This window comes from Oryctolagus cuniculus, chromosome 10 (assembly GCF_964237555.1).
Source record: "Oryctolagus cuniculus chromosome 10, mOryCun1.1, whole genome shotgun sequence".
Lineage (NCBI taxonomy): Eukaryota > Metazoa > Chordata > Mammalia > Lagomorpha > Leporidae > Oryctolagus > Oryctolagus cuniculus.
In genome coordinates, this window is record NC_091441.1 from 123,677,644 (window position 1) to 123,701,456 (window position 23,813).

Genomic DNA, 23,813 nt, shown 5'->3' on the forward strand with positions numbered 1-23,813 from the left:
CCGCAGATTCCACACAGTGCGAACCAAATCTCAACTCAGCTTGGGTTGTCTGTCTCTTCACTTCCACATCTCTGGTGGTGTGGAGTCAACAAAACAGTCACACACGAAAGATCACACACTCACACAATCACACGAATGTCCTGAACACCGACTGGGGTGCCTGGAACTGGAGGCGGGGACTGAAAGGGCTCCCCCCGGGGCTGTGTGGCCGTGCTCTGAATCTCGTTTGGGCAGGGGTCACCCTTCTGCATCAGCGCTGACTGCAAAGAATGGGGACCCGGCCACAGTCAGCCTTGAACCTGGTGTCACAGGGTGGGTTCAGCTTGTGAACATTCACTGAGCCGACACCCGTGACTTATGCATGTTTCAGTTGTTGAGGTATCCTGGATTTCTTCAAGAATCTGAATGAACAGGTAAACAAAGTAAATCTAAAACACTGGCTGTGAAGCTCTGGCACCAGAATTTAAAGTGTCTCGGGCAAACTCATGTGTGAGCAGCAGAAATTTTCCATAGAAAATAACTGGTCACTATTTCAGTTCACAATAGTTGTAATGACACTTTATTTTTTAAAAGGAAATAAGAACATAATTTCTGCCAAAAATCGCTACCATTAGGAAACACTGCACAAAATCCAGCGCAGCTGACTTAGGAGGCCTACAGTGATGTCACTCTCACCTCCCACTCCGCCTCCCTGTTCCCTGATTCCATTCAGAGAAGCTTCTAGAAAAACAAAGTAGGAGAGAATCTATTAAAATCCAACGAGGTGCTGTTTTAAAGTGTTGACGTGCGGAGGTGGGCAGTTACACACTACTGACGACCAACACGGATATTTACAATTTTAAACGACGTCTTTAGAACTGCGAACGTGTTCTCAAGGTTCGCATAATGTATCAGTGAAATGAGCACATTGAATCCAGTTTGCCCCAGTTACACCTGTCTCACTTCACTTGTGATTTTACATCCGTGACCCTTCTCCTGGTGTCAGGGAATCCCCCAGGAATGCGTGGTGTCCCGACTCCCTGCCCACCCACACGGCAGGTACTCTGTTTCCAGCAGTCTCTCCCAATGGATTATACTTCGCAGGTGTGGAGCATACAAAAGGGTCCACTGATACTGAAGACAGAAACTACTAGGCATTTTATATGCTTATTTCAATACTTTTAAACCTATTTTGAATGTTTTATAAGGAACATAATGTAGATCTCGGTATACTGAGTTTATGTATCCTTAAATATTTTTCCTTTATTTGCTAATCGACTACTCCTCAAGCGCATTTTACTCTATAAAGAAGCTGCTCCCTAAGAATATTTGTCCTATCTGAAGAAATAATTACATGGGCATTCACTGTGAACACCAGGCAGTTACTGGATGCTGGTTTGGTGGACATCTCACTAAGCATAGGCACGCTTCTTCACTTCTAAGGGCCACACACCTGGATAGATGGCTCCGGTTCTCAATCCCACCTGGAGTGTTTACACAATACAACACCTGCTTTGCAGTATGCTCACTACACCCCGCCCTCTGATGTGCAGCTCCCTGAGCCCATTTCCCAAGTCACAATTCCTAAGGCCCCAAATAAAGTCTTGCATTCTTTCTCAAACAAATTAACTAAATAAAACACTAACCGCCACATCAACCCATTCTGTGTCGGGAAGCCGTGTCTTCAACTCCACAGAACGCTCATTCCGTTCTTCGATTCCCACCCCGAATGCTGCCACGTGCAGCCCTGTGGGCACTGCTGTGTGTCCCTTTCAGCTTCCTCAAGTGCAGAGGCAGGCGATAGCCGCGCACCGCTGCCCGCTGTCGAGCCCAGGGAAACAAGGCACAAGACGCTCAACAGCACCAGGCACCAGCGGGCACTGACGGAACAGCAAAGCTCAGGCTCCGCCTCCTGCTTCACATGGAGCACTGGGCAGTGTGAGCTCGGTTTCACCGAGAGCAGGTGCTATGCACCGCCACTGCGCAGACGAGCACCTACTCAGAGACACGGGGCCTGGTTCTCAGCAAAGGTGAAGTCACGACACTCTTCTCTGTGGATCACTTTAAGGAGAAGGGGAAACTAACGGGTGCTGGGGACATTGCAGGGGTGGGCAGAGCATTTGCAGCGGTCTGTGACCGGCTGGGCGTCAGAGTGAAGGTGATGGTGGGGACCGGGGGACCGAGGCGGTGAGAGATGTTGGCAGCAGCAGGGTTGAGACTGAAAGACGGGTGCAGGGACAGTGAGGAAGGCAAGGCTCACGGCTCGAGCTACCGTGAATTCATCAGAGAACGTCAGTACTTGCTGAAGGAAACTGGTTTTGAATGCCTGATGATGTACTCGGGATTACACACAAATGGGGTCTGCAAAGGTCTGGACACTCAGAACAACACGACCAGCCGGGCTATCGCTTCTGGGCCTTTTGGCCAAGATCAAGTGTAGAATCAGCCGGGCTTTAGGAAGGTTTGCACGCCTAGGGCTGGCTGTGGAAGAGCTGTGTCCTGGACAGGCAGAGCCCTTAGGAGGCAGGACAGATACTCTGGGGAGAAAGGAAGGGGTTAACTCTGCTGCTCACACTGGACCAGGCAGGAAGGAACACATGCGGCCTGGGATAAACACGGCTGGATGGCTTTCCACGGCAGGACCACCGGTAATACCAAGCCGGGGCATGTGCTGCTCGGCGACACTGAGATAGCACTCGGTGTCTGTTAAATGCACAGCTCCCTGAGCCTACCACACTAAAAGTTGTACCGGTACAGCTCAAGTGTGTCTGAGCAATCTGGACTGTTATCTTAAAGATTAGGACTTGCTTTGTGCTGTCAATATACACGATATTTTCTGTAAAAAAAAGTCTAAGACCCAACGCTAAATTTTGATTAAAACATGTGTACCTAAAAGGAGACTATTTCTCTAGTTGGATACATTTTGTTGCAAAAGACAGAATTTCATTCTTTTTGATGGCTTAGCAGTGTTTCAGAGTGTACGTACACCAAATTTCCTTTATCCAGTCATCAGCTGACGGGCGCCTTGGTGGATTCTGTGTGTCAGCTATTGTGAATGGAGCTGCTGCACCACAGTGGTACAGGTAACTCTTTGATAGGCTGATTTCATTTCCTCTGGTGTATTCCCAGGAGTGGGATGGCTGGATCACGCAGATCTATTTTCAGATTTTTTGTAGCAACCTTTACACTGATTTTCACAATGGTTGTACTAGTTTCCATTCTCACCAATAGTGTCTTAAGGTACCCTTTCTTCCATATCTTCACCACCATTTGCTGGTTTTTTTAAAACGTTTTAGATGATAGCCATTCTAACTGTGCTTTTTACTTGCATTTCTCTGATGACTAATGATCTAGAGCATTTTTTTTTCATCTGTCTGTTGGCCATTTGTATTTCATATCCTTTGCCCATTTCTCAACTGGATTGTTTATTTTGTTGTTTTTTAGTTTCTTGAGCTCTTTATATATTCTAGATATTAATTCCTTATCAGATGCACAGTTTTCAAATAAGCCAGACCCAAAAAGGCAAATATCACGTTTCTTTGATTCATGATAGCTAATATATGGAGTAAAAAAAACAATGTATATGAGTGAAACTGACATACTTTGACCTATTGTTTAGATCTTGTTTCTACTCCTGTGGAGCAGCTTTTGTATTGTTGAACTCAAGCCTGTGATTATAAAGTAAGTTTAAAATGTTTCTGCAAGAGTTAAAAACAGGAACAAAAGGAAAGAAGAAAAAGGGAAGAAGGGGAGTGTCATATTTTTATAATTTTATCTATGAACTCCATGAAATCTGTTCTCTTTATATTAATAAAGAAAAAATACAGGTGCATTTTAATAATACCCATTTAAATTGCTAAAAATGCTTGGAAATTAGCCACAAATAGTCCTATGACCTAGTTTGAACAGCAATTTATTCGCTGATTTTTAAGACTTATTGACTGATTTTCATCTACTTTAAAGGCAGAGCAAAAGGAGAGACAGAAAGAGAAACAGACAGAGAGAGAGAGATTTGGCTCACTGTCCAAATGGTAGCAACAGCAAGCGCTATGCAAGGCTGGAGCCAGAATCCTGGAACTCATCAGCGTCTCCCATGTGGGTGGCAGGAGCCAAACACTTGATCCATTATCTGTTGCCTTCCAGGCTCATTAGCAGGAAGTTGGATCAGAATCAGAGCAACTCAGACTCAAACCAGTGCTCCGATATGGGATGTGGGCAGCCCCAGCGTGGCGTAACCCCCTGCACCACAATGCCTGTGCATGTTCACGGGTCCTAAACATTTACTGAAGACTCAGAACGAGAGACAGGGTGTTAGACGCAGGGGGTAGGGACTCATGTGTGAGAGCAAAATTTTCACCTGCAGTCTTTACGTTCCACAGACAGAAAATGAACTTTAGGCAAATACATAAATAAGCTAACTGCAGACAGCGACAGAGAACCAAGGCAGGAACAGGCTGAGAATGGCTGCACCCATGGAGGGGCCACATGCTGGCTGCCCAGACTCTGCTCTCAGGAAAGAGTCTGCTCGAAGGTGGCTGATCTGAGACAGGACAGCAAGAGAAAACTGAGCAGGAAACCTTGTGATACTGCCACGAGCGTAAGGAAGAAGTGTGGCTGCAGTGCAATGGGCAAGGGGCTCCATGCACACGGAGTCCGAGAGGCCGATCAAGGCAAGACTGTCTTGCCGCTTTCTAGTCTATGCAAGGGTCTGCATTCAACCTCAGCAAAGTCTTAAGTAGCGACAGATAAGCTCCAGCCACCTCTTACATTAGTCCAAGTGGCAGCACAGCTGTATATGAGAAATCTTATAATCAAGGCGTCCCCTGGTTCTATCACCCCCATAGAAGCTGGCCGCTGTCTACGGCTTCACAGTGAAGTCACTGCTTCTCACACAGCTTCTACTAAGAGGCCACAGCTCCTACACTCGTCTAGGCTGCAGACCAGTCACTTCCTGCCGCTGCTGGCAAAACAGAACGTATTTTTCTACGCTGATATCAGTCCTAGCAACATTTTCACTTAGAGTTTAAGAATCAATTACCTGGGAGAAGGTTTGATTATCATAAAACCACCTTATCAGTGGGCTTTGCATAAAACGGCATTTTCAGGATTTCTAAACTGGGCCATCTCTATTAAGAACTGCAAAGATGTCACCTGGTTAAAAATACAGCCCAGTTCTGCATGCCTAAAGGCGCTGTTATGCTACCATATATTTGAACGAGAGCACAGGCAAAGTGGGCTTACTGCACTCTGACCCAAAGGAGCATCAGCTCTGTGCATCTGCGATGTGGGAGCAAAGCAGGTTTCTCACACCTGCCAGTTCTCAGGGACTTCTCATGGATGCATCGCTTTGTTAAGAAATCTCGGTCAGAGTGGACACTTCCATCCTTGCAGCTTCTCTCTCAGTGGTTCATTTGCTCTGGCTCTCAGTCCAATTCAGTAAAAGGCTAAGACTGAAGCAGAATGAAACCTAAGCGATGGTAACTGCTCCCCAGTAAGCCCTCATCTCAGGCACTGACTGTATTTAGGAGGTACACTATGTCCCCTGTTTGTTTTCAGGGCATCCTGTTATAAAATGCTAAGCTATGTCAACTTGCTAGCAAAATACTTTTTTCTTCATTGGTATTGACCCTCAAAACAACTTCATTCAAGTTTTATGAAACCTTTCCTTTGGGAGAAGTTTCGACAGTAAGATAACCACCTCTGTCATGAGACGCGGCATCACAGTGGCATCAGGAAAGAGTTCCGGTTTGTTGGTTAGGAGTAATTAACACCTAGGGAAGCCAGGCCCTCAGCCCTGCCACGTGGCCCACGGTTAGAGCGCCTGCTCAGGCCCTCACTTCCACTCCGCTTCCTGCTCATTCCCTGGGTTACTGAGTTTCTCCCTTAAAACTGTGAGCCTCGTGGTGATTCACCAGACCAAAGAGATGCTCAGCTCCTATTTTATGAGATATAAACAAAGCTGGTCAACCCATCGCAAAACAAGCAGAAATGGCACAGAATCAAAAGACTCACACAAACCAACTATACTCAAAAAGAATCCTGCCAAGAACAAAGTCGGGACACGAGAGGCAGAAATCATTAAGATAAGGACACTGAATGTCAAGGATGTCACCATCACTCGAACTACCGAGGTGTGCTCTTAGCTCTCATGCCCGAGTCTGCAACACCAGCCGTAGGTTTTCTTCATGGAACTACTTGGCCATTTAGACCTACAATAGGACATTTTTCTACACTTACTAATTGGTTTTTGCAAATTATACCATTAACATATATGTTTCTTTCTACCCTAAGACACATGTACAATCCAGTAACTTGGAGCTAAAAGCAAACTTTCTAAGTCTCAGTGACACCTCTTGATGCCTGTTCTGTACAGAAAGTTGTGCCTTTGTCCTTTCTTGATCTGCTGGTTTTCACTCCCTTTATTTATCCCAGAGGAATTCCATTTCCAACCTAACGCCAGAGTATTTAGTCCTTTACATGAAAACAACTTCCCAGCCGGTGTTAGGACACTTTCTGGGGGGACAGAATCTCAAGTGGATTAGGCTGGACGAGGAGGAGCACACCTCACCGGCGTGCACAGCCCAGCCGTGGTCCATGCGCAGGCACAGCTGCCTCCTGCCCCGATCGCCCTGCTTCTGTGTCAGTCTCAAGTCCAGGTAGGCCCTTCCCTGGTGGCACCGCAGTAGCACCAGCAGGGCACGTCTCTGCGGCTTTATTTTTAGCCAAAGTCAGGGATGTACTCAGAGACAAGGGTCCCAGGGCAGTCAGTACAGGAGGGGCTGATGGGAAATGCTGGCTGGCTGGCCCACACAGTTGCGCCCACCTCACTCAAACCACAGAGGCTCATAGCCAGGAGTGGCTGCCCCAGGAACAGCGCGTCCTGGGATCAGAGAGCAGAAAGAGTCCGGTCCACATCCTACCACTTGGCTCTGCACGGTGCTATCGCAGGGCAGCTGGGACTTTCTCCCGGTATCACCAGTGTCCCTTCTGGACCCTCGGCTGCAGAGGCCAGGACCAAGGCCCTTCACGGTGGGAGCCCAGCACTCCATCCAGTGCCTGGCCCAGCAGAGGAAGCACTGTGCCTCCACACGGGCTTGCACTGAGCTGGCAAGCACACAGTCGCCCAGCGGGATACAGAAACCATCCCTGTAACACAAGGACAGCACCACAGACCCTGGAGCTTGGACCCTCATGTTCAATCTCCGGCTGCCCCGGAAGCTAGAAGTCCCCGGGAAAGCAGGCAGGACAGGCAGTGCACACACACAGACCACAGGGCTGTCTTCTCGCCGCTCCAACTCCCAGGGCTGCCTTCCTCAGTCGGCCTCAGTCGTGAGGCCAGTGACGACACACTGGGTCCACGTTCCACTGCCTTCTCCTGCGTCAGACCCAACCCAGCTCCTCTCTCCAGCACACACGGGACTGGCACTGATCTCACCCCCCCGACCCTTACCTGGAGCACGTGGCAGAATCCTGCTTCAGATTCCCTGACTCACAGGGCCTAGCTATTTTGGGAGTCACCATATGGCCTACCATAGATAGTAATGAAGTAATTTAATAATGGATAATGAGTAACTGTGTTTCTTAGTTATATGAGCCTTGGTTTTCCCTTAATAGTTAAAAAAAATACCAAAGTAGAACGTTTAAATAATCAAAACTTCAAAAATGTCCCAGAAGCAGGGCTGTACACCTGGACGGGTCAAGAGTCACTGCGCAGGTGCCAGAGCTGGTGAAGGTAGCGTGGAAGTCAAGCAGCGCACAGCAGAGGCTGGAGGGGAAATGCGAAGTTTAGTTGAGAACCTCAGGAGACCTTAAACCGTCAGCGAATTCCAAGGATTGTAACAGAGCAGGAAGGAAAGACTTGTCACTGGGAAGCATTTGCTGGCCTTGCAGTGCAAACAAGAAGTAAGTTTCGGGAAAGCCCGCTACATGCGCATGCACAGACACAGAATACTCCCATCAGGTGACTCACATCGTGTCTGCAGGTCGGAGCCACACCACGGGCAGACGCGAAGCAGCGCCCCCCGGGGCACACCTGGGCAGCATTCTCACCCCGGGGCAGCGCCCAGCTTCGACGGTCGTACTCAGAGAGCTAGGACTCAGAAAGCAGACTCAATCTGTTCTTTCACAACAGATCTGTGACAGGAATATCTGATTATTCCTCCCTTTGGAATAAAGCAAAACGTCCTGAGAATCACATCAACAATTTGGATAAATAGAAGTTAATAGAGGTTTTGGGGTATTCGCCAGACATGTGCGTGTTCTGAGAACAGGAATTGATTTTAATTTAACACAGAAGGTCTTTTAAGAGACACACACGTTTAAAGGGTGAAGTGTTACTGCTGCGAATTGAAGGGCAGGAATGGAATTCTAATGCACACATGTATAACGTGGGGGCACCTTGGTGACTGTGCTCTGGTTTTTCTCAATTTATTACAAAAAAGAAAACATTATTATTAATTTTTGTCCCAGGGTAAGAGGTGACACAAGTCAAAACAATGAAGTCATTTTGGACAAATGCAACTACAGCATTTCCAGCTGCTGGATCCAGTAGTAGGCAACGTATCTTCCTCTGCAACCTTTCCTGATATTTCTGATTTCTGCACAGCTCATCACTCTAATTGCTGTTAACCTGGGCTACGGTTGTATCTGGGACTATGCGTGTCTGCTACAGTTCCTATTTCAGACTATAAATTATGACATCTAACCCGTGTTTCTCCCGATGTATCGCTGCTTGGATGTGAACGTGTGCATCGCCAAGGGAAGCAAGGGCCTCGCTGACAATCAGACAGCCCCAGCCAGGCACGCTCTGCAACAAAGCCCACAGGCGAGCTGGCGGGGAGCTCCAGGGTCTCCACCAATGAGGCTGGTTATCTGCAAACAGTCACTGCTGTCCCCTTGACTGTCTCCATGTCCCTGGCAGCTTGTCTGACATGCGAGGAGTGTGCGTCCCCATCCCCAGAATCTGACCGGTCACAAGCGCACACAGAAACAACGCTGGGGCAGCATCCAGAGACACAGCGCTGCTCTGAGCAGCTAGCACGTCACACAGCCCACGCGCACAGAACAGGGGAGGCCATTTTAGGCCAGAGCCACAGCAGCCCAGCTCTGCGCACCGGTCCGTCCCAGCCCATCCCCTGCAGACCGTCAGTGGTCCTGCTTGCCACGCAGGCGACTCACTCAGCCTGGGAGGCTCCATCACAAGGCAACACATCCAAGCTCTGGCCTTTTTTTCTAAGAACTTAAGTGTAAAGAAAAAAGTCCTAATATAGTGCTGAGGTCAACTTCTACCTCATGTTTTCTTCTTCATCACAGTGTTTGTTTCGCAATACCACCTGATGAAGTTTAAAGATTAAACTCTCCCTGCAGGAGCCAGAGAAATCTTTCCAACTTCACCACTCAGTCTCTCGAGGAGCAGCTGTATTGTACGTTCTGAAAACTGCCTCACCTCCAGATAGAGATACAATGCCGATATATTTATCAATCAACACTCATAATAATAGAACACTTTACCTGCACAAGAGCTTATGAGTGGCAGCAGAATTACCAGTTTCCATAGTAACCTCATCTCCACTTGCTAAGGTCAAAAATTTCTCCCATACAATCAGCAGGAAAAACGTCTGCTTTCCAGTCTGTGTCTTGAGAATCTGAAAGAAAAAATTGCCATGAAATGACAAACATACAAACAGGAATCTTTAATATGTATATTGGTTGCTAGGTATTGGTCCAATTTAGTATTAAAATATTATCCCCAAAATTTAAATGTCTGAGTTTCACATACACATTCGGCAGGTTTTCGGTGATTTCAGTTCCTGTTTCCATGATTTCAATTCCTACATGCAGCCCAGTCAGCACTGCGCAATGATGTCTCAGCGTATACAACTCCTTCAATAACCATGCAGAGGACAACCCACTGCCTGAGTGACATGGGCACCAAGGGCCGAGTGCACAAACACGCCCCCACACTGCGAGTCCTGGAACAGCACAGCACAGTCAGGTGGACCGAATCACACTTGACGATGCAAATCAACACCTATGCATTTACCAGGCACAGCTTCCACTGTTAGTGTGCGCCCCTTCCTGTAAGTTACAAATCGCCTACTGGGCAACAGACTGCACCTGTGCCAGAGCAGACTCGGCCCTCTCCTGCCCACCCGGCCTCTCAGTTACAGCACTTCCTCCTGCGCTTGACTTTGTTCATGAAAACCCTAGAAGCAGAGCGCTACACCCTACTCCAAAAAGCTCTCAGAAAAATTCAAATTAAATAAACTTATCCTTGAGTTCCATTTTCCATGAACTTTTTGAAGCATCCCCTTATAGTTTAGAATGAGAATATATTAACATTATTAACAATATTTCATGAATTATTAACAATATTTCATGTAATATTAACAATGCTTCATGGATTGTCTAAGTGTTTTTTTTAACATTATTGGGAATACATCTCAGAAAAAAATATTTTCCCATGTTACTACAGCTAAAATTAGCATTGTGCTACAAAATTCCTGCAAGAAATCAACCCCTGGCAGTGTAAGCTTTTAGGTCTGAGATTTTCCTAAGGGTTTACATCATAATCTTCTCTAATTTATTTTGACATTTAAGCCATCTGATGATAAATGGAATCAAGATAAACTCAGCTTGGCCTTTACTCCAGAAGAGCAATCTAATGAGAGGCACATAAAAATGGCTAACTGCATATAAAACTAGAGTAAGCTCATACATGCTATGTCTAATGAAACTGTTACATATCAAAGGATAAGAGTCCTTGGAAATTTTTAACACAGTGGAAACATATTTTCCTGCAACCTGAAATACTTTTTGGAAGCATGTGGATTTTAAGAAAGAAGATAGTAAATAATGAATTTCTCATCATTTTCTGATTTATTTTTAAATTTTTAAAACTAATTTCTTTGTCACTAATTTGTTCAGCTTATACCCAAAACATTGATAGTATTCAACTTTTTTATAAACTTCGAGTGGACTGCTTTGAAAATTTAACTGAAGATCAAAGCTACACACAAAATCCATCATATTCAAGTCAGCACAGTAAACTGAGCCAATTATGTCCTTTCACAAATTCTCTTGTATGATGCATCAACGTCCCACTGCCTTATACGTTTACATCAATCATTTTGTATATTCATGCACTTTTGTCGTTTTTCAACAAATATTTATTAATTCAATTATTTGCTCCTTTTCATCCTCTCTAAGACCTCAGGGACTAGCATGCCCTCGAGTCCAGAGCCTTTCATTCTCTTCCCAGAGGTCTTGTTATGTAGTGAGAGAGAGGCCTAGCAAAACAGCAGGGAGCCAGCCCGAACAAGACATCCTACACACACACACACACTAAACCAACCCAAAGCAGAAACCCTACACACACACACACACACACACTAAACCAACCCAAAGCAGAAACCCTACACACACACACACACACACACACACACTAAACCAACCCAAAGCAGAAACCCCCCACACACACTAAACCATCCCAAAGCAGAAACCCTACACACACACACACACACACACACTAAACCATCCCAAAGCAGAAACCCTACACACACACACACGCACACACACACTAAACCAACCCAAAGCAGAAACCCTACACACACACACACACACACACACACACACTAAACCAACCCAAAGCAGAAACCCCCCCCACACACTAAACCATCCCAAAGCAGAAACCCTACACACACACACACACACACACTAAACCATCCCAAAGCAGAAACCCTACACACACACACACGCACACACACACTAAACCAACCCAAAGCAGAAACCCTACACACACACACGCACACACGCACACACGCACACACAGTTCTTTGGGGTACATTCAGTGACACTTCAGGAAGACATTCTTTAAGAAGCAATGGACAATCTTTGGGTCCTACAGAGCAAGGGAGGAGTGCAGACAGCGAATGCGCTGGGCCCAGGCAGGGATGGGTTTACAGGTCCACGACCTGAGAGAAGCCCAGCTGAGCCACCACAGGAGCAGAGGGGCAATCAGAAAGGGAAGGGTGGCTGCCGGGACAGAGCATCAGCGAGGATTCGAAGTGCAGGGAACCAAGATTTCCCTAGGGCTCTGGCTGCTGTGAGGATGGAAGACGAGGGTGTGGAGGGGAATCACACACCTGAAGCAGAGCCACTCCTGGAGGCCAGGAAAAGGTAACAGCAGCTTTGGCCAGAGTAGTAGCTTGGGAGTTAAAGAAAATCAGGTTCTGAATAGACTCCCTCCTCGGATCTCCTATCCTTGGCATGGCATCAACAAAACCATCTTCCTGTGGCACAAACATCCCAAAGTCCTTGGAATGGCGTTCAAGGTCATACACACTAAGTTTCTGCCCTCTGTCTCAAATTCTGTTTCTTATTAAACACTTCTGCTCTGAAGCAAACTCCTAGGCCCTATCCACTTGGCACCTGCTAATTTGCTGAGATGTGATGGAATCCCCACCAGCCCCCCGCCAGGAGCAGGCATCTCCCCCAAAACCACAACAGTGGCACAAAAATGCATCCCGGCTTTCCCGGACAGTGTCTGGCTAACAGAACACGCCTTTACCGCCCCCACACCCCATAAAAGCCCCGGTTTACAAGATGAATCACATGGTCCACTTACTCAATGGGTATTCACACTTTTGATCCCACACTAAAAGTCGTCCTCTCCTTAAGATACAGCTCTGAGAATTCTGAGCAACCCCTCCTGCACACCTGGAGCTGTGATGACGCTGCCTCCAGCTCCCTGCTCTGGGCTCTGCCCTCAGGGATCCATTCGCACAGCCACGGTGCTTTGTGAGAGTGAATACACACGCCCTACCTGAATCCAGAGACAGTCCAAGCCAGGACCTTTGTCAACATTAGGGCCAGAGCGCAGTTTTCCCACTGAATCACTGTGGTACGCGCCCGTTTAATCTGGTGTAGTTTTCTATCCACGAGTTACTGACCCAGTATGAAGCAATGGTTAGAAACTCCCCACTACCTTTGCAGAAACTGTGCTAAACGAACCCTCCCGCCCTCCTATGAGATGAGCAATTTGAGTTGTAAGACCCAAGTCAGCCAACCACAGGTAGCCACGCACCTGGCACCCAGCGGATGATGGAACTGGGGTCAACTTGACTCTTCAAGGACACCTCCAGAACTGACCAATCACTGCTTCTGGGTGTGTCTGCGAGAGATTTCCACACGAGATTGGCACGGGGGTCACAGAACTGAAGCAGACAGGCAGCATCCAGTCCACAGGGAACCAGGGAGGACAGGAATCACTTTCTTGCGCTCTCGCTCGCTCTCTCTGGTCTTTCCTCCCAAAGGGAGCGTTTTCTGCTGCTGCCACCCTGAGAATCAGACTGTGGGTTCTTGGACCTCTGGACCCTGGGACTTGTCCCAGCTGCCCGCTTGGGCTTGCGAGTTTCTGGCCTGGGGCCAGGAGTTGCACCGAGGTCTCCGCGTGGGAGCACCTGGCTCTTGGACGGCCAGTTTGCAGCGGGGCCTTCTCGAGACGTCTCAGCCTGGGACTGCGTGAGTCCATCTAGAACTCTGTACGCAGGCCTGTTCTATCTGCACTGGCTGACGCACCCTTCCTCCCGTGCTGGCCACGCCAAGCTGCCCCTGGCCGTCCCAGACGCTGCTGTCCTGTTTCTGGTGCAGCCCCCTGCGCAGCCTTCCTCTCATTCTGCCTTTGTGCGTCCGCGTGTCATCACTGTGCTGGATTCCACGTCCACAGAGACAATCATCACACGTGCAGTCAAGGAAACTGCAGCCCTGCCCATGCCCTGGGGATGCTGAAATGCGTGAGCCAGTAGAACCGATTTTCCGTAATCCTGCTCATCGGCTTTCTCGCTACTAGAAATGAAATAACCTGACTGGTACCTTCACTCTTCACCCCGAGTTTGCATGAAGTTTTTCTCAAAGCCTCTAGAGCAAACAGGCCCTTCAGGCCAGTCCTTATCCACAGATCTGCTGCATTAACTTTGCACACCGTACCTGGACGTGAATGGCATGTGTGACCCCTGCTTGCTCACCTGGTGTGCTATGCCGTGCATGGGTCACTCACTGTGTGTGTACCTGATTTGCACTTGGCAGCAGGACAGCCTGGGAGTGGGGCGGAACGGGCTCCAGCAGGCCTGGAAAGCTGCTGCTACAATTCTTAAGCAGGTGAAAGACATTGGGGGACTCTTTACAATCGCACTGGTTTGGTTTCCCCTTTTGAAAATCAAAAGGTCTGACCTACAAATTACTTTTAAATTTCTTCCAGTTCAGTCCCATGGGTAAGTTCACAGCAGCAGCGCCACGTTATCATCTAATTACTTGTCCGTGAGCTGCACCTCTCACCGGCCTTGCTCCGCGCCAGCCCTTTGTACCTGTGTGAGCACCCAAGGAAGGGGCCTGCGGTCTTAATGAGAACAGCCCAGAAGAGAGCCTGGCTCTTAAAACACAGCAGAATGAAGCGGATGCATTAAGCAGGAACAGTTTATGTTGGCCACTGACAAGCAAGATAGTCCCAGGAATTACTTTCAGGTCCTGGAATCTTGCAGATCCCTGGAGGCAAATGGACAAACGAAGGAAGCTCAGGACACAACTCCAACCTACGGGAACTTGCGGGAACTTTCAGGAACTTTCCAAAATGCAGTCCAGCATTTGTTTTCAGATGATGTCACAGGGCACACAATCTTCCGAAAGACGTTTCGGCCCAGAGAGAAGCGGCACTGGTTCCTGACCTGACTGCGGGGGTGACCTGGCCTACTCTGCCCCGGCTGCACCAAGGCTGACATCCCCCCTGGATTTTCACTGCAAAAGTGACAATTTCCAAGGCTTCAGGAGAACAGCACCAACAGGCCCACAACCCCCCTCCCTGCTGTTCGAGAGCTATCTCTCAAAGCTGCAGGACACAGGTAGGTTTGATGGCAAAACTCACTTGGTGGCAAGACTTGTTCCAAAAGAATGTGTGGCTGCGGAGACTGTTTAGCCTAGCTCAGTGCAAGCATTGATGTTTTTCTGCCAAGCCAGAAGCGTTGGTTGAAGACAGGGGTCTTACACACTGGGCATATACATACATGTGAACATTTACATGTGCATGCACATGTGTACACACAAAGGCACACACATGTACATGTGCACACACATACAAGGGGTCTTCAAAACATCTGTGAAAATGCATAGTATGAAAAACCCACACAGAGAAGTCAACACTGTGCTGCACTAAGACAGACGCATTGTGACCTGCTGTGACATGGTGTGAACAGGTTCCCGTCTGAGGCACTAAGAAGAAGCCATCGGTTTGAAAAGCCTTCCCCATCGGAACCATGATCCTGGTCAAACTGACCTGGGGTGAGACCGTGTGCGAGGTGCGGTCACTGCTGGGGATGTGGCACGGAACGTCAGTGCAATGGGACACTTCTCTCCAAGGACACAGGAGACTGACGACGGAACCCACAGCAGTGCTCATCAACCTGGGAGGAAACTTCATCTTGCTTGTGCCCTCGCTGAAAGGAGCAGATGGAAAAACAGAGTGGAGCAAGCTCTCGCCAGACAGACACCACTGTGGCCCCCAGGTGAGCGGCAGCTCGGAGCGGAGACTGCACCGCGCGTTTCAGCAGGAGAAGGAGAGCCTGCAGGGTTTCCTCGCAGGCTGAGAGCACCGAGCAAGGGCACGGCCGGGCAGCGCCCTCCGCCCCACAGCCTTCTGCCGCTCCTCCCCACATGTTTTTTCCTAATTAAAAGTATTTAAAAAGTACTCATTTTCCTTCAGTTAATAATGTAAAAAAGACTGTGCTGACCTGGCTAAATGCTCAGAACCCCCAGTTTTTTAGGGAAGGGATAAAGGCTGGTATGACCACTAACAGGAGCACCTTGAACTTGAATGAGCTTACGTTGAGAAACAAAGTTTATAGTCTGCTATCTTTTATTCCATTTCCACCAACTGTCTGAAATCCCCTCGTGCATATACACGTAAACACACTTTGTAAACACACACATTTGAAATACACAAATCTGTAGCACACTGTCTTTGTAAAGGGCTCAGCTGACACACCCAGCTGACACATTCCAGCCAGCAAGGCTTGGCTGAAATACACCACACCCACTCACTTGCGTGCTGTCTGGGGTGCTCCCATGATGCACTGTACGAAGAATGGTGGTGCCGGAGACCGTGGAGACCGTGTGGACACGCCTACTACCTGATAACTCAGGCTCTAAGACTGGTGGAAGCCCTCATGGACTAACACACCCTAACCTCCAAAACACATTTGGCTGTGAGGATTTTGTTAAACGATTACAGAACTGTATTCCTCCTCAGCAATACCACCATGTGTAGCATAAAAAAGTGGGGTCCTGCATTCAGAACGGGCTCAGGATGAACCCTGTTATGAAATGACTCCTTTTTATCATGCACTGACAGGAAGTCAGTGACAAGGGATTAGGAAACCAAGGCTGGGACAGCAAGGTCACACCCTATGCTAACTGCCCTTTGTGGGGAGCAACTCGGACTAGACTAAGTTACTGGAATTAAGACTTATTCTATGCATCTGCTCTCCCACAATATGGCGCTGGGAGAGGAGTAAAAACAGCTTCTACACAGCTGCCTCCAGTTCAACCAATAAACTGTAGGACCTGCTCCTGATTGGAGGAGAGCAGCGTACTCAGCGTGTGGGCAGCCGAGTTGGGATTGGTGAAAGAGGACCATAAAAGAGGAGAGAGACAACATGCACCAGGAACATCTAAGGGGAACATCTGAAGGAACACCTGTGCAGCCCCCGAGAGAGCCGGCCGGCGGTGTGCCGCTCCCCCGCGGAAATGGGGAAGGTGGCGGGGGAACCGCCCTTCCTTGGAGGTGGAAGAGACAGTAGCCAACCCGGGAAGAACCAGCAGCAAACCCGGGAAGGGCCGAGCAGACAAAAGAACAGCGCAGGGTCCTGTGTCGTTCCTCCACGAAGAGGGGGAGCGACACCCTTAACCCAGACAACACTAACCACTTCTGTGGTATGGAATAATCACTTTTTAGAAATGGAAAACGGTCACTCCCCCACCTCTGGCCTTAAAGCCACGCTTCAGTCTGTGAATGTGCACCAACTCCAACAACCCAGGCAGCAACGGCAAGAATTCTAGGGGGCTGTTTGCGTGTTACACTTTGGCATCCCCAGCGAGCATGGGAGATGGTGGGACAGAGACAGCCTCTCTGTTCTTCAGCATTCACCAAGCAGTTTCCCCGTTTTCTTTTCCCTGAGAACTAGGCACAGTGTGCTCCAATACAAAGGCAGGGACCGTGAACGCACTGGCTGCAGTACGTGTGGGAAGGGCTCATGAAGGAGCCGGCGGGCGCTCACCCCCCACGTTTACAAACACCAACAACACCTGGGGTGACTGCAGATATCACACAGAGTGACGGGGAAAACAGCAAATCATTCCTGACCACTCCTGCACAACCTGCACTCCTACGCAAAAACATCCTGGTGACACCAGCCGCAGTGAGGGAGAATTAGGTGCACTGATGTACACTGTAATGGAAATCCTCAGGCCAATTCCAAGTTAAACTCATCTCTCACCCCTTTGCATGATTCCAAATGATTACCTCACACTGGCATCTGGAGAGAAGGAAGCAGTACTATGGGTTAGTTACTGTTCTCCAAGTACAGCACTTTAGAATGGCCAGTGGGGGAAAATGACTTCGAGACACTGGCCATCAGGGCCCCTGGCTGCAGGTGCATGACTCCCAGGGGACTCCTTCCTCCCCAAGGATCCGCCAACTCACTTGCACACTGAAGACCGGTGTGGCAGAGACCAGGACCAGCCCCAGGCACCACGGCCGACTCGAGAACAAGCGGTATTTCCAGAGGACGCAGCTCTCTCCAGAGCAAAGGGCATGCTATTCACTATCCTTTCACTTGCAATCGAAAAGTTAATCAAGTATATCAGACAAATCGAAAGCTCTGCATTCATTTTCTCCAGGTAGCGCCACTGTCTTACTTCTGTATGGTAAGAATCCATGGGCAGATGGAAGCAAAGATTCTTAATAATTTTTATAACAGATTTCCACCCTCAGCATTCATGGAGTTATTTGCTACCTCACTGTATCAATAATAAACTAAAAGGTGAAATATTTATGTTCTGAACACATCTCGTTCTGGCTAGGAAGTCCCAGCTACCACGAAGCCAGCTGAAGCAGCGAGAAAGATGGTGCTGCCCGCTCTTTGTTTTCAGAACACGCTGCCGTCGCTGTGCTAATTGTTACGCTGAGCTCTCGAAGCAGGTGGCCCTAATGGATGGCAGGACAGAGACAGCACAGCACATTCAATGTGATCGTGGAGGAAGCGGGGCTCCCGCCTTAGAAGGCACGATGACACGTCAAGTCGTTAACAGCAGGAGATAATGCAAGTACGCTTGCTATGGAGGTGGTCAGAATCATTTCCACTTTTTTTTTTTTTTTAATCAGAGAAACCAAGCTATAGCACCCAACTCAGTCATCCCATGCATCTCTCACTTGCCTTTAGACGGGGGACACAGGGCCTTCTAGAAAGAGACCAGGGTAAAGAATCTGAGTTGAGGCTGCTAAAAACCAATACTATTCAAGCATTCTGGAATGGAAACAGTCGCGAGTGTATGAATAATGAAGGTCAGCCCTACACTTCCACAGCTGAGGAAACCATGCCTGGAGGAGGCAGATCTCAGGGCAATTCAGTTCTTAACCCCCAATGCAGACCACTCACGGAGGGTCCCCCCCACTAGTCCCTCCTGATCTGTGACGATGGACACCTCGCTGCAGCACAGCACCAGCCCCTGCGTGTGAGCACTGCTCCTCACTGAAATAATCCGTGTTTATACTGACCCTAACCGGAAGATGTGTGAGAGTGACACGCATACAATTTGAAACTCTCTACTCCCGAAAAGGGGAGAAGAAACACCTGTAGGTCAGCACTCTCAGTCTACTGGAGGTAGTGTGATCAGGGAGAGCTTAGCTTCGCCTAATTCCAGCATTTTCTCAGAAGACGAAGATGCGGGTGGTATTTGTACAGTTTTATGACCTGGACTGAGTCTGTTCTTGCAAAATCAGAGACTGATTAGGACTGGGCAGGGCCATGGCACAGTGGATTCACGTCAGCAGACACAGTGGGGTAAGGCTCCCCATGCCCATCTTGCAAAGTGAACTTTATCCTCTGGGGCAAGTCTAAGATACTTCCAAAGTTTCGTGGAAGAGCAGGTGTACGGCACACCCATTAAGATGCTACTGGAGACGCCCGGGTGGGCCACACTGCAGTGCCTGGGTTTGTTCCCAGCTCCATGCCTAACCCCACCCTCCTGCCGACGGACTACCCGGGAGGCTGGAAGAGACTGCTGGAGCGGCTGGGTCCCTGCCACCCGTGGGAGACTCTCATGGAGTCTCCAGCTCCCAGCTTCCGCCTGGCCCTGACCCAGCCTTTGTGGGTGTGCAGGAAGTGCATCAGCGGGTAGGAGCTCTCTGTTTCTCTCTGTGTGTCTTGCTCGCTTTCAACCACAGAAAATAAACTTTGTGGAACAATAGTGGAAAAAGGAAGTAGGAGGCGAGTTTCAGCCTCAGGGATGACCTGAACAGAATGCATGGGGACTGCAGAGGAGGAGCAGGGCGCACCCCTCAGCACGGTGGCGCCCCTGCTGGCTGCAGCCCCGCAGCACGGACGCTGCTGCAGACAAGATGCCGAGTGGCAGTGGCTCTGTCTCAGTACAACTCCAGGGGTCACCCTCCGGTGAGGCCACAGTCAGCCGAGTCAAAGCTGGCCAGGAGAGGAGCTTCCCGTGACCATGTCTGAGGCCCAGCCAGCATCACTCGCCCAACCTCTGGGGTGACACAGCAGAGAGCACACCAGTGCACACGTGTAGAAGACAAGCACATCATGTATGCCATCCATGTAACACACAGCATGTGTATTTAACTAAGGGAGCAAGCAGCAGATTTATTTTTTGTTTCTTACTATGTTACAATTAAATAAAACTCTGAAGAATCTGTAGAGCAAGCTCCTATTAAAGCAAGTAAATGTGGAAAACATTTTTCTATTTTGAGAGAAATACAAGTGGAAGTCACTGAGTAGCACTAGAGCAGGAGAGAAGAAAGAACTCTTAGGGTTAAGCCATGGCTTGTGATGCCAATGTCCCATAGTGCAGCACAGTTCAAACCCTGGGCTCTGCTCCGGATCCAGCTCCCTGCTGGTGTGCCTGGAAGGGAAACAGAAGCTGCCCGACTACTCGGGCCCCTGCCACTCGTGTGGAGATCCGGAGGGAGTTCTGGGCTCCTGGCCTCTGCCTGGCCCAGCCCAAGCCATGGCCGCCACTGGGGAGTGGACCATGGGATACGACCTCTCCCTCTCTCGTCACTCTGCCTTTCAGGTCAATGAATAAATCTTTGAAAAACAAAGAACGATAAATACAAAAGTGATACAAGTAAGTCAAGGCCAATATTCAATGGCTGTTTATATTTTCAAATAGTTGCCGGAGCCCATGTCGCCCAGGCTGCATGAATCAAAGCATGGCGACCCAGCCAAGGGCGGTCCTCCACCATGACCGTGGCCGGCAGGCACAGAGGTCTAGGATGAACCCGACAAATAGAAACACTCTCCGGGGGAACAGGCAGGCATGATGGAGTGCCTGCGAGCCTGGCTCAGGAGGGCCGGGGAGAAGCAATGAGTGTGTTCAGCCTGCAGAAGGCAGAGAGAGCCATCCTCACAGAGCTGAAAGGATGCCTTGTGGAAGATAGATTACCCTTATTATTGTGTCTCAGGAGAGCAGAGCTGGGACCAAGCGTAGACACGTCAGGGCAGCAAATTCCAGCCTGCTACCAGCCTGAGCACTTGAACAAGCGGCACCGGCCACCAGGGGTTAAAGGCACTGGCAGTGCGCTGACAGCCGAGGATTCTATCGTTCAGACCTGTAGGCACCCAGCTTTGGGGCCCACAGAAAGCCAGTGGCTTTCTGATCCTTGCAGTGTTAGCAGCAGACGCTACCTCACAGGGCTCCCCAGGGGATCTGCTGAGACGGTGAAAAGCTCGAGGTTGCTCTGAGACACACCAGCCTCCCTGACAAGGAGCACAGGAGGAGTAGCCACGGGCACCTTTCCTGGGACGCCACAGGGAACATTTCTGAACACACAAAGCTACACTGTGACCCCCTGCGTGCCTCAAGGCCTGGAGCTTCTTATTTCTAAGTAAGAGCACGAAGCCAGGACTCCCCGAGCCTCAGGGTCCTGCCGTGCTGGTCCAACCCTTAGCTTCATCTGGACAAGTGCTTAACGCTTGGGGAATCCATACAGAAATGAGCGTTGTAGCTTCTCCCGAGCTGAAGAGCTGACGTTAGAGTCCACGTTTGCAAGCAGTAAAGCCACGCTATCAGAAGTTCAGAGCAACAAGCATCAGGAGCCAGTCGCCTCAGCAGCACCACCAGCCGAAGTCTGGGGACACTCGTGTCCCACAGCCGTCCCACGAGGCTCCCCTCCAGACAGCAGCACTCCTGTCTGGAGGCTTCGGGCCAGCACCCTCGGGAGTCCCAAGGACTGCACTACAGGGCAGGGCAGCAACAGGAGAAGGGAGAGACACAACCAGGCACTAGGAGGCGGGCAGAGGGGCCGCTAACACAGACAACAACAGGAGTGTGACGATTCACGGCACACTGAACAGGAGCCAGACTGTGCTGAGCGTGGTACACGCATCACAGTAGTACACAGACGGAAGTGGGTGGCGTAGGCCAAGCTGACCAAGTGCACACAGCTGGCTAACAGGTGCCAGGAAAGCCCTACATGGGACCACTGCTGTCCACAGCCCAGACCAGGGCTTTCACCACAGTGGCCGACCTAACACTGTACGACCATGTCAAGAGCTTATTCTGGGAGACTTCACCCGAAGTTCACAGTAGAAAAGAAGCTCCTGTCCCTAGGAGAGCTGCAAATGGAAGCCCCCTTTTCTGGACATGGCCTGGACTGCTGACTGTTGGATGGCACTGCTCACGAGTCCCCACAGTGTGCTTCTGGGACAGGGTAGCTTAAAATCCCACAGTAAGCACAATGCACGCTGCAGAGGGCAAGGGCCTCCCAGAATCTCATGTTCTTGGGATTCTGTTTTGTTGAGTGTCTTTCCAAGGGCGACTGTCCCACAGAACACACTTAGGGAAAACCAGATCCAGGAAAAGCCCTCCACACGAACCCCAGAGGTCTCAGTGTCCCAATCGTGCCCCGGCTGGAGATATCATCTGAGTCAGTCTCGCACCCTCTGGTCTTGGGCTGCTCACTGTCAACACTGAGGAACAAGACCTGTCCGGTGCACTGGGCCTAATTTTTAAAGGAGTCAACTAACAAACACTGTGATTGAGTCCAAGGTGTTCACACGAGGTTACATGACTGAATTCTCTCCTTCCTGAAAACCGGGTCAAGACACTGGGTGGATTCTTACCCCTCTCATGTGTGCTGGTGTCTCCCCTGCACAGGTGGCAACGTGAGCTGAGCACTGCCGTGGGGACGCTGCAGCCATGCAGTGCGGGGTCTGTGCTGCACTCGCCCCTCTGCCTTCTCGCCCTCAGATGTTCTCTGGGGCGGGCACTTCCATGGCAGTGCTGACCGCGCACAAACAGGAGTCTCCTGGGGGGGGGGGGGGAGTGGATTCCTGTCAACGGTGATGTGCAGAACTCGGACAAGTTCCCTGTGGCTGCGACGTGGGCGTCTCGGAGACAACAGGAGCACCAAGGAGAAAGCGGGGGCGGCAGCTCACTGGGGGCAGGCAGGGCCACGGCACCTGCCGTTCTGTGTAGAAGCTGCAGAGGCGCAGCCTGGTTGCACTTGCCGTTCCCTCCGGGGCAGAGATGTTTTCCCACTACCTGCGTGGTCGCAGTCAGAGACGCAGTGACATCATGGGGCACAGGGCTGCCTCTCCCCAGTCCTTGGCCAATTGTTGCCAAAGGACATACAATCTCTGGGCAGAATAATCCTCCTGCTGACCCAATTAGACACCTCCCAAGGGTGGAGGATTAAGACATCGTTTTGGGTTTTTCTCCACTCTGTTTGCTTCCTGCATTCTCACTGCCCTCTGATATCCAGAGTCTGTGTTTAAACAAGACCCCATTTTGTAGACTGATATGGGGTGTAAAAGGTACTTTCTCAAGCACGACGTGTTTTAGAATTTCCCAGAGAGAAGCAAACTGCTCAGCTGAGTCAGACATTAGCTCACCTGCGTGGACAGAGCACTCCCCACGGACTAAGTGCTCACCCTCTGGATGCAGGTGACTTCAGACAAACCAGGATCCTTATTCGTACCCAGATGTAGGCAAGATTATTATGGGCTGTCACCAGTGTGAAGGGGACGGGGCAGGTGTTAAACGACGCTTTGCATGAAGCAGAGAGCCATCAGTGGAGCCTGTCCAGGGTGAAGGCCCCAACGGACACACTGGGGGCAGACTCAGTGGGGCCCTGGGCCAGGTACCTGGGGCTCAGTGACCCACAGTGGTGGTCCCTGCCACTTACAGTCAGCAACGTAATTTGAATCAACTGTGCAACATCTCTGGTCTCAGAATTAGATAATGAGATGGGAAAACAGGAGGCTCACCACAGACGAGCGTGACAACCAGATGCTGGGGGGGCCGCAGGAGGCGGGCAGGTGGCCCAAGGTGGCTATGCTCCCAAGAGCAGACGGAAAGCAGAGACCTGCAGCACCGAGCTGGCCTTGCCCACAGAGCTGCCCTTTGCTGTCACTTACACAGTGTGACGGTGTGGTCAGGTCCCCGAGCACGCTTCCTTGGCACACTGGAAAGCACTGCTAACTGACTCGCGGCACGGGAGGCCGAATGTGCAGGGCTGCGCTGAGATCCAGGAAGGGCCTGCTCCAGAA

At 49.9% G+C, this 23,813-nt stretch overlaps 1 protein-coding gene across 15 annotated transcripts in view; it reads right to left on the minus strand.

Moving 5' to 3' along the window:
- The window catches only part of CNTN6 (contactin 6), a 470,116-nt gene that overhangs the window by 173,165 nt on the left and 273,138 nt on the right, over positions 1 to 23,813 (minus strand). For all 15 annotated transcript variants that reach the window (XR_011379688.1, XM_051831862.2, XM_051831866.2 and 12 more), the window contains one exon: positions 9,490 to 9,623. Coding sequence is in view for 12 of the 15 variants with exons in the window: in XM_051831862.2 (XP_051687822.2) it covers positions 9,490 to 9,544 (55 nt within the window). In the remaining 3 variants the exon portion in view is untranslated. The remainder of the gene's footprint in view (positions 1 to 9,489; positions 9,624 to 23,813) is intronic.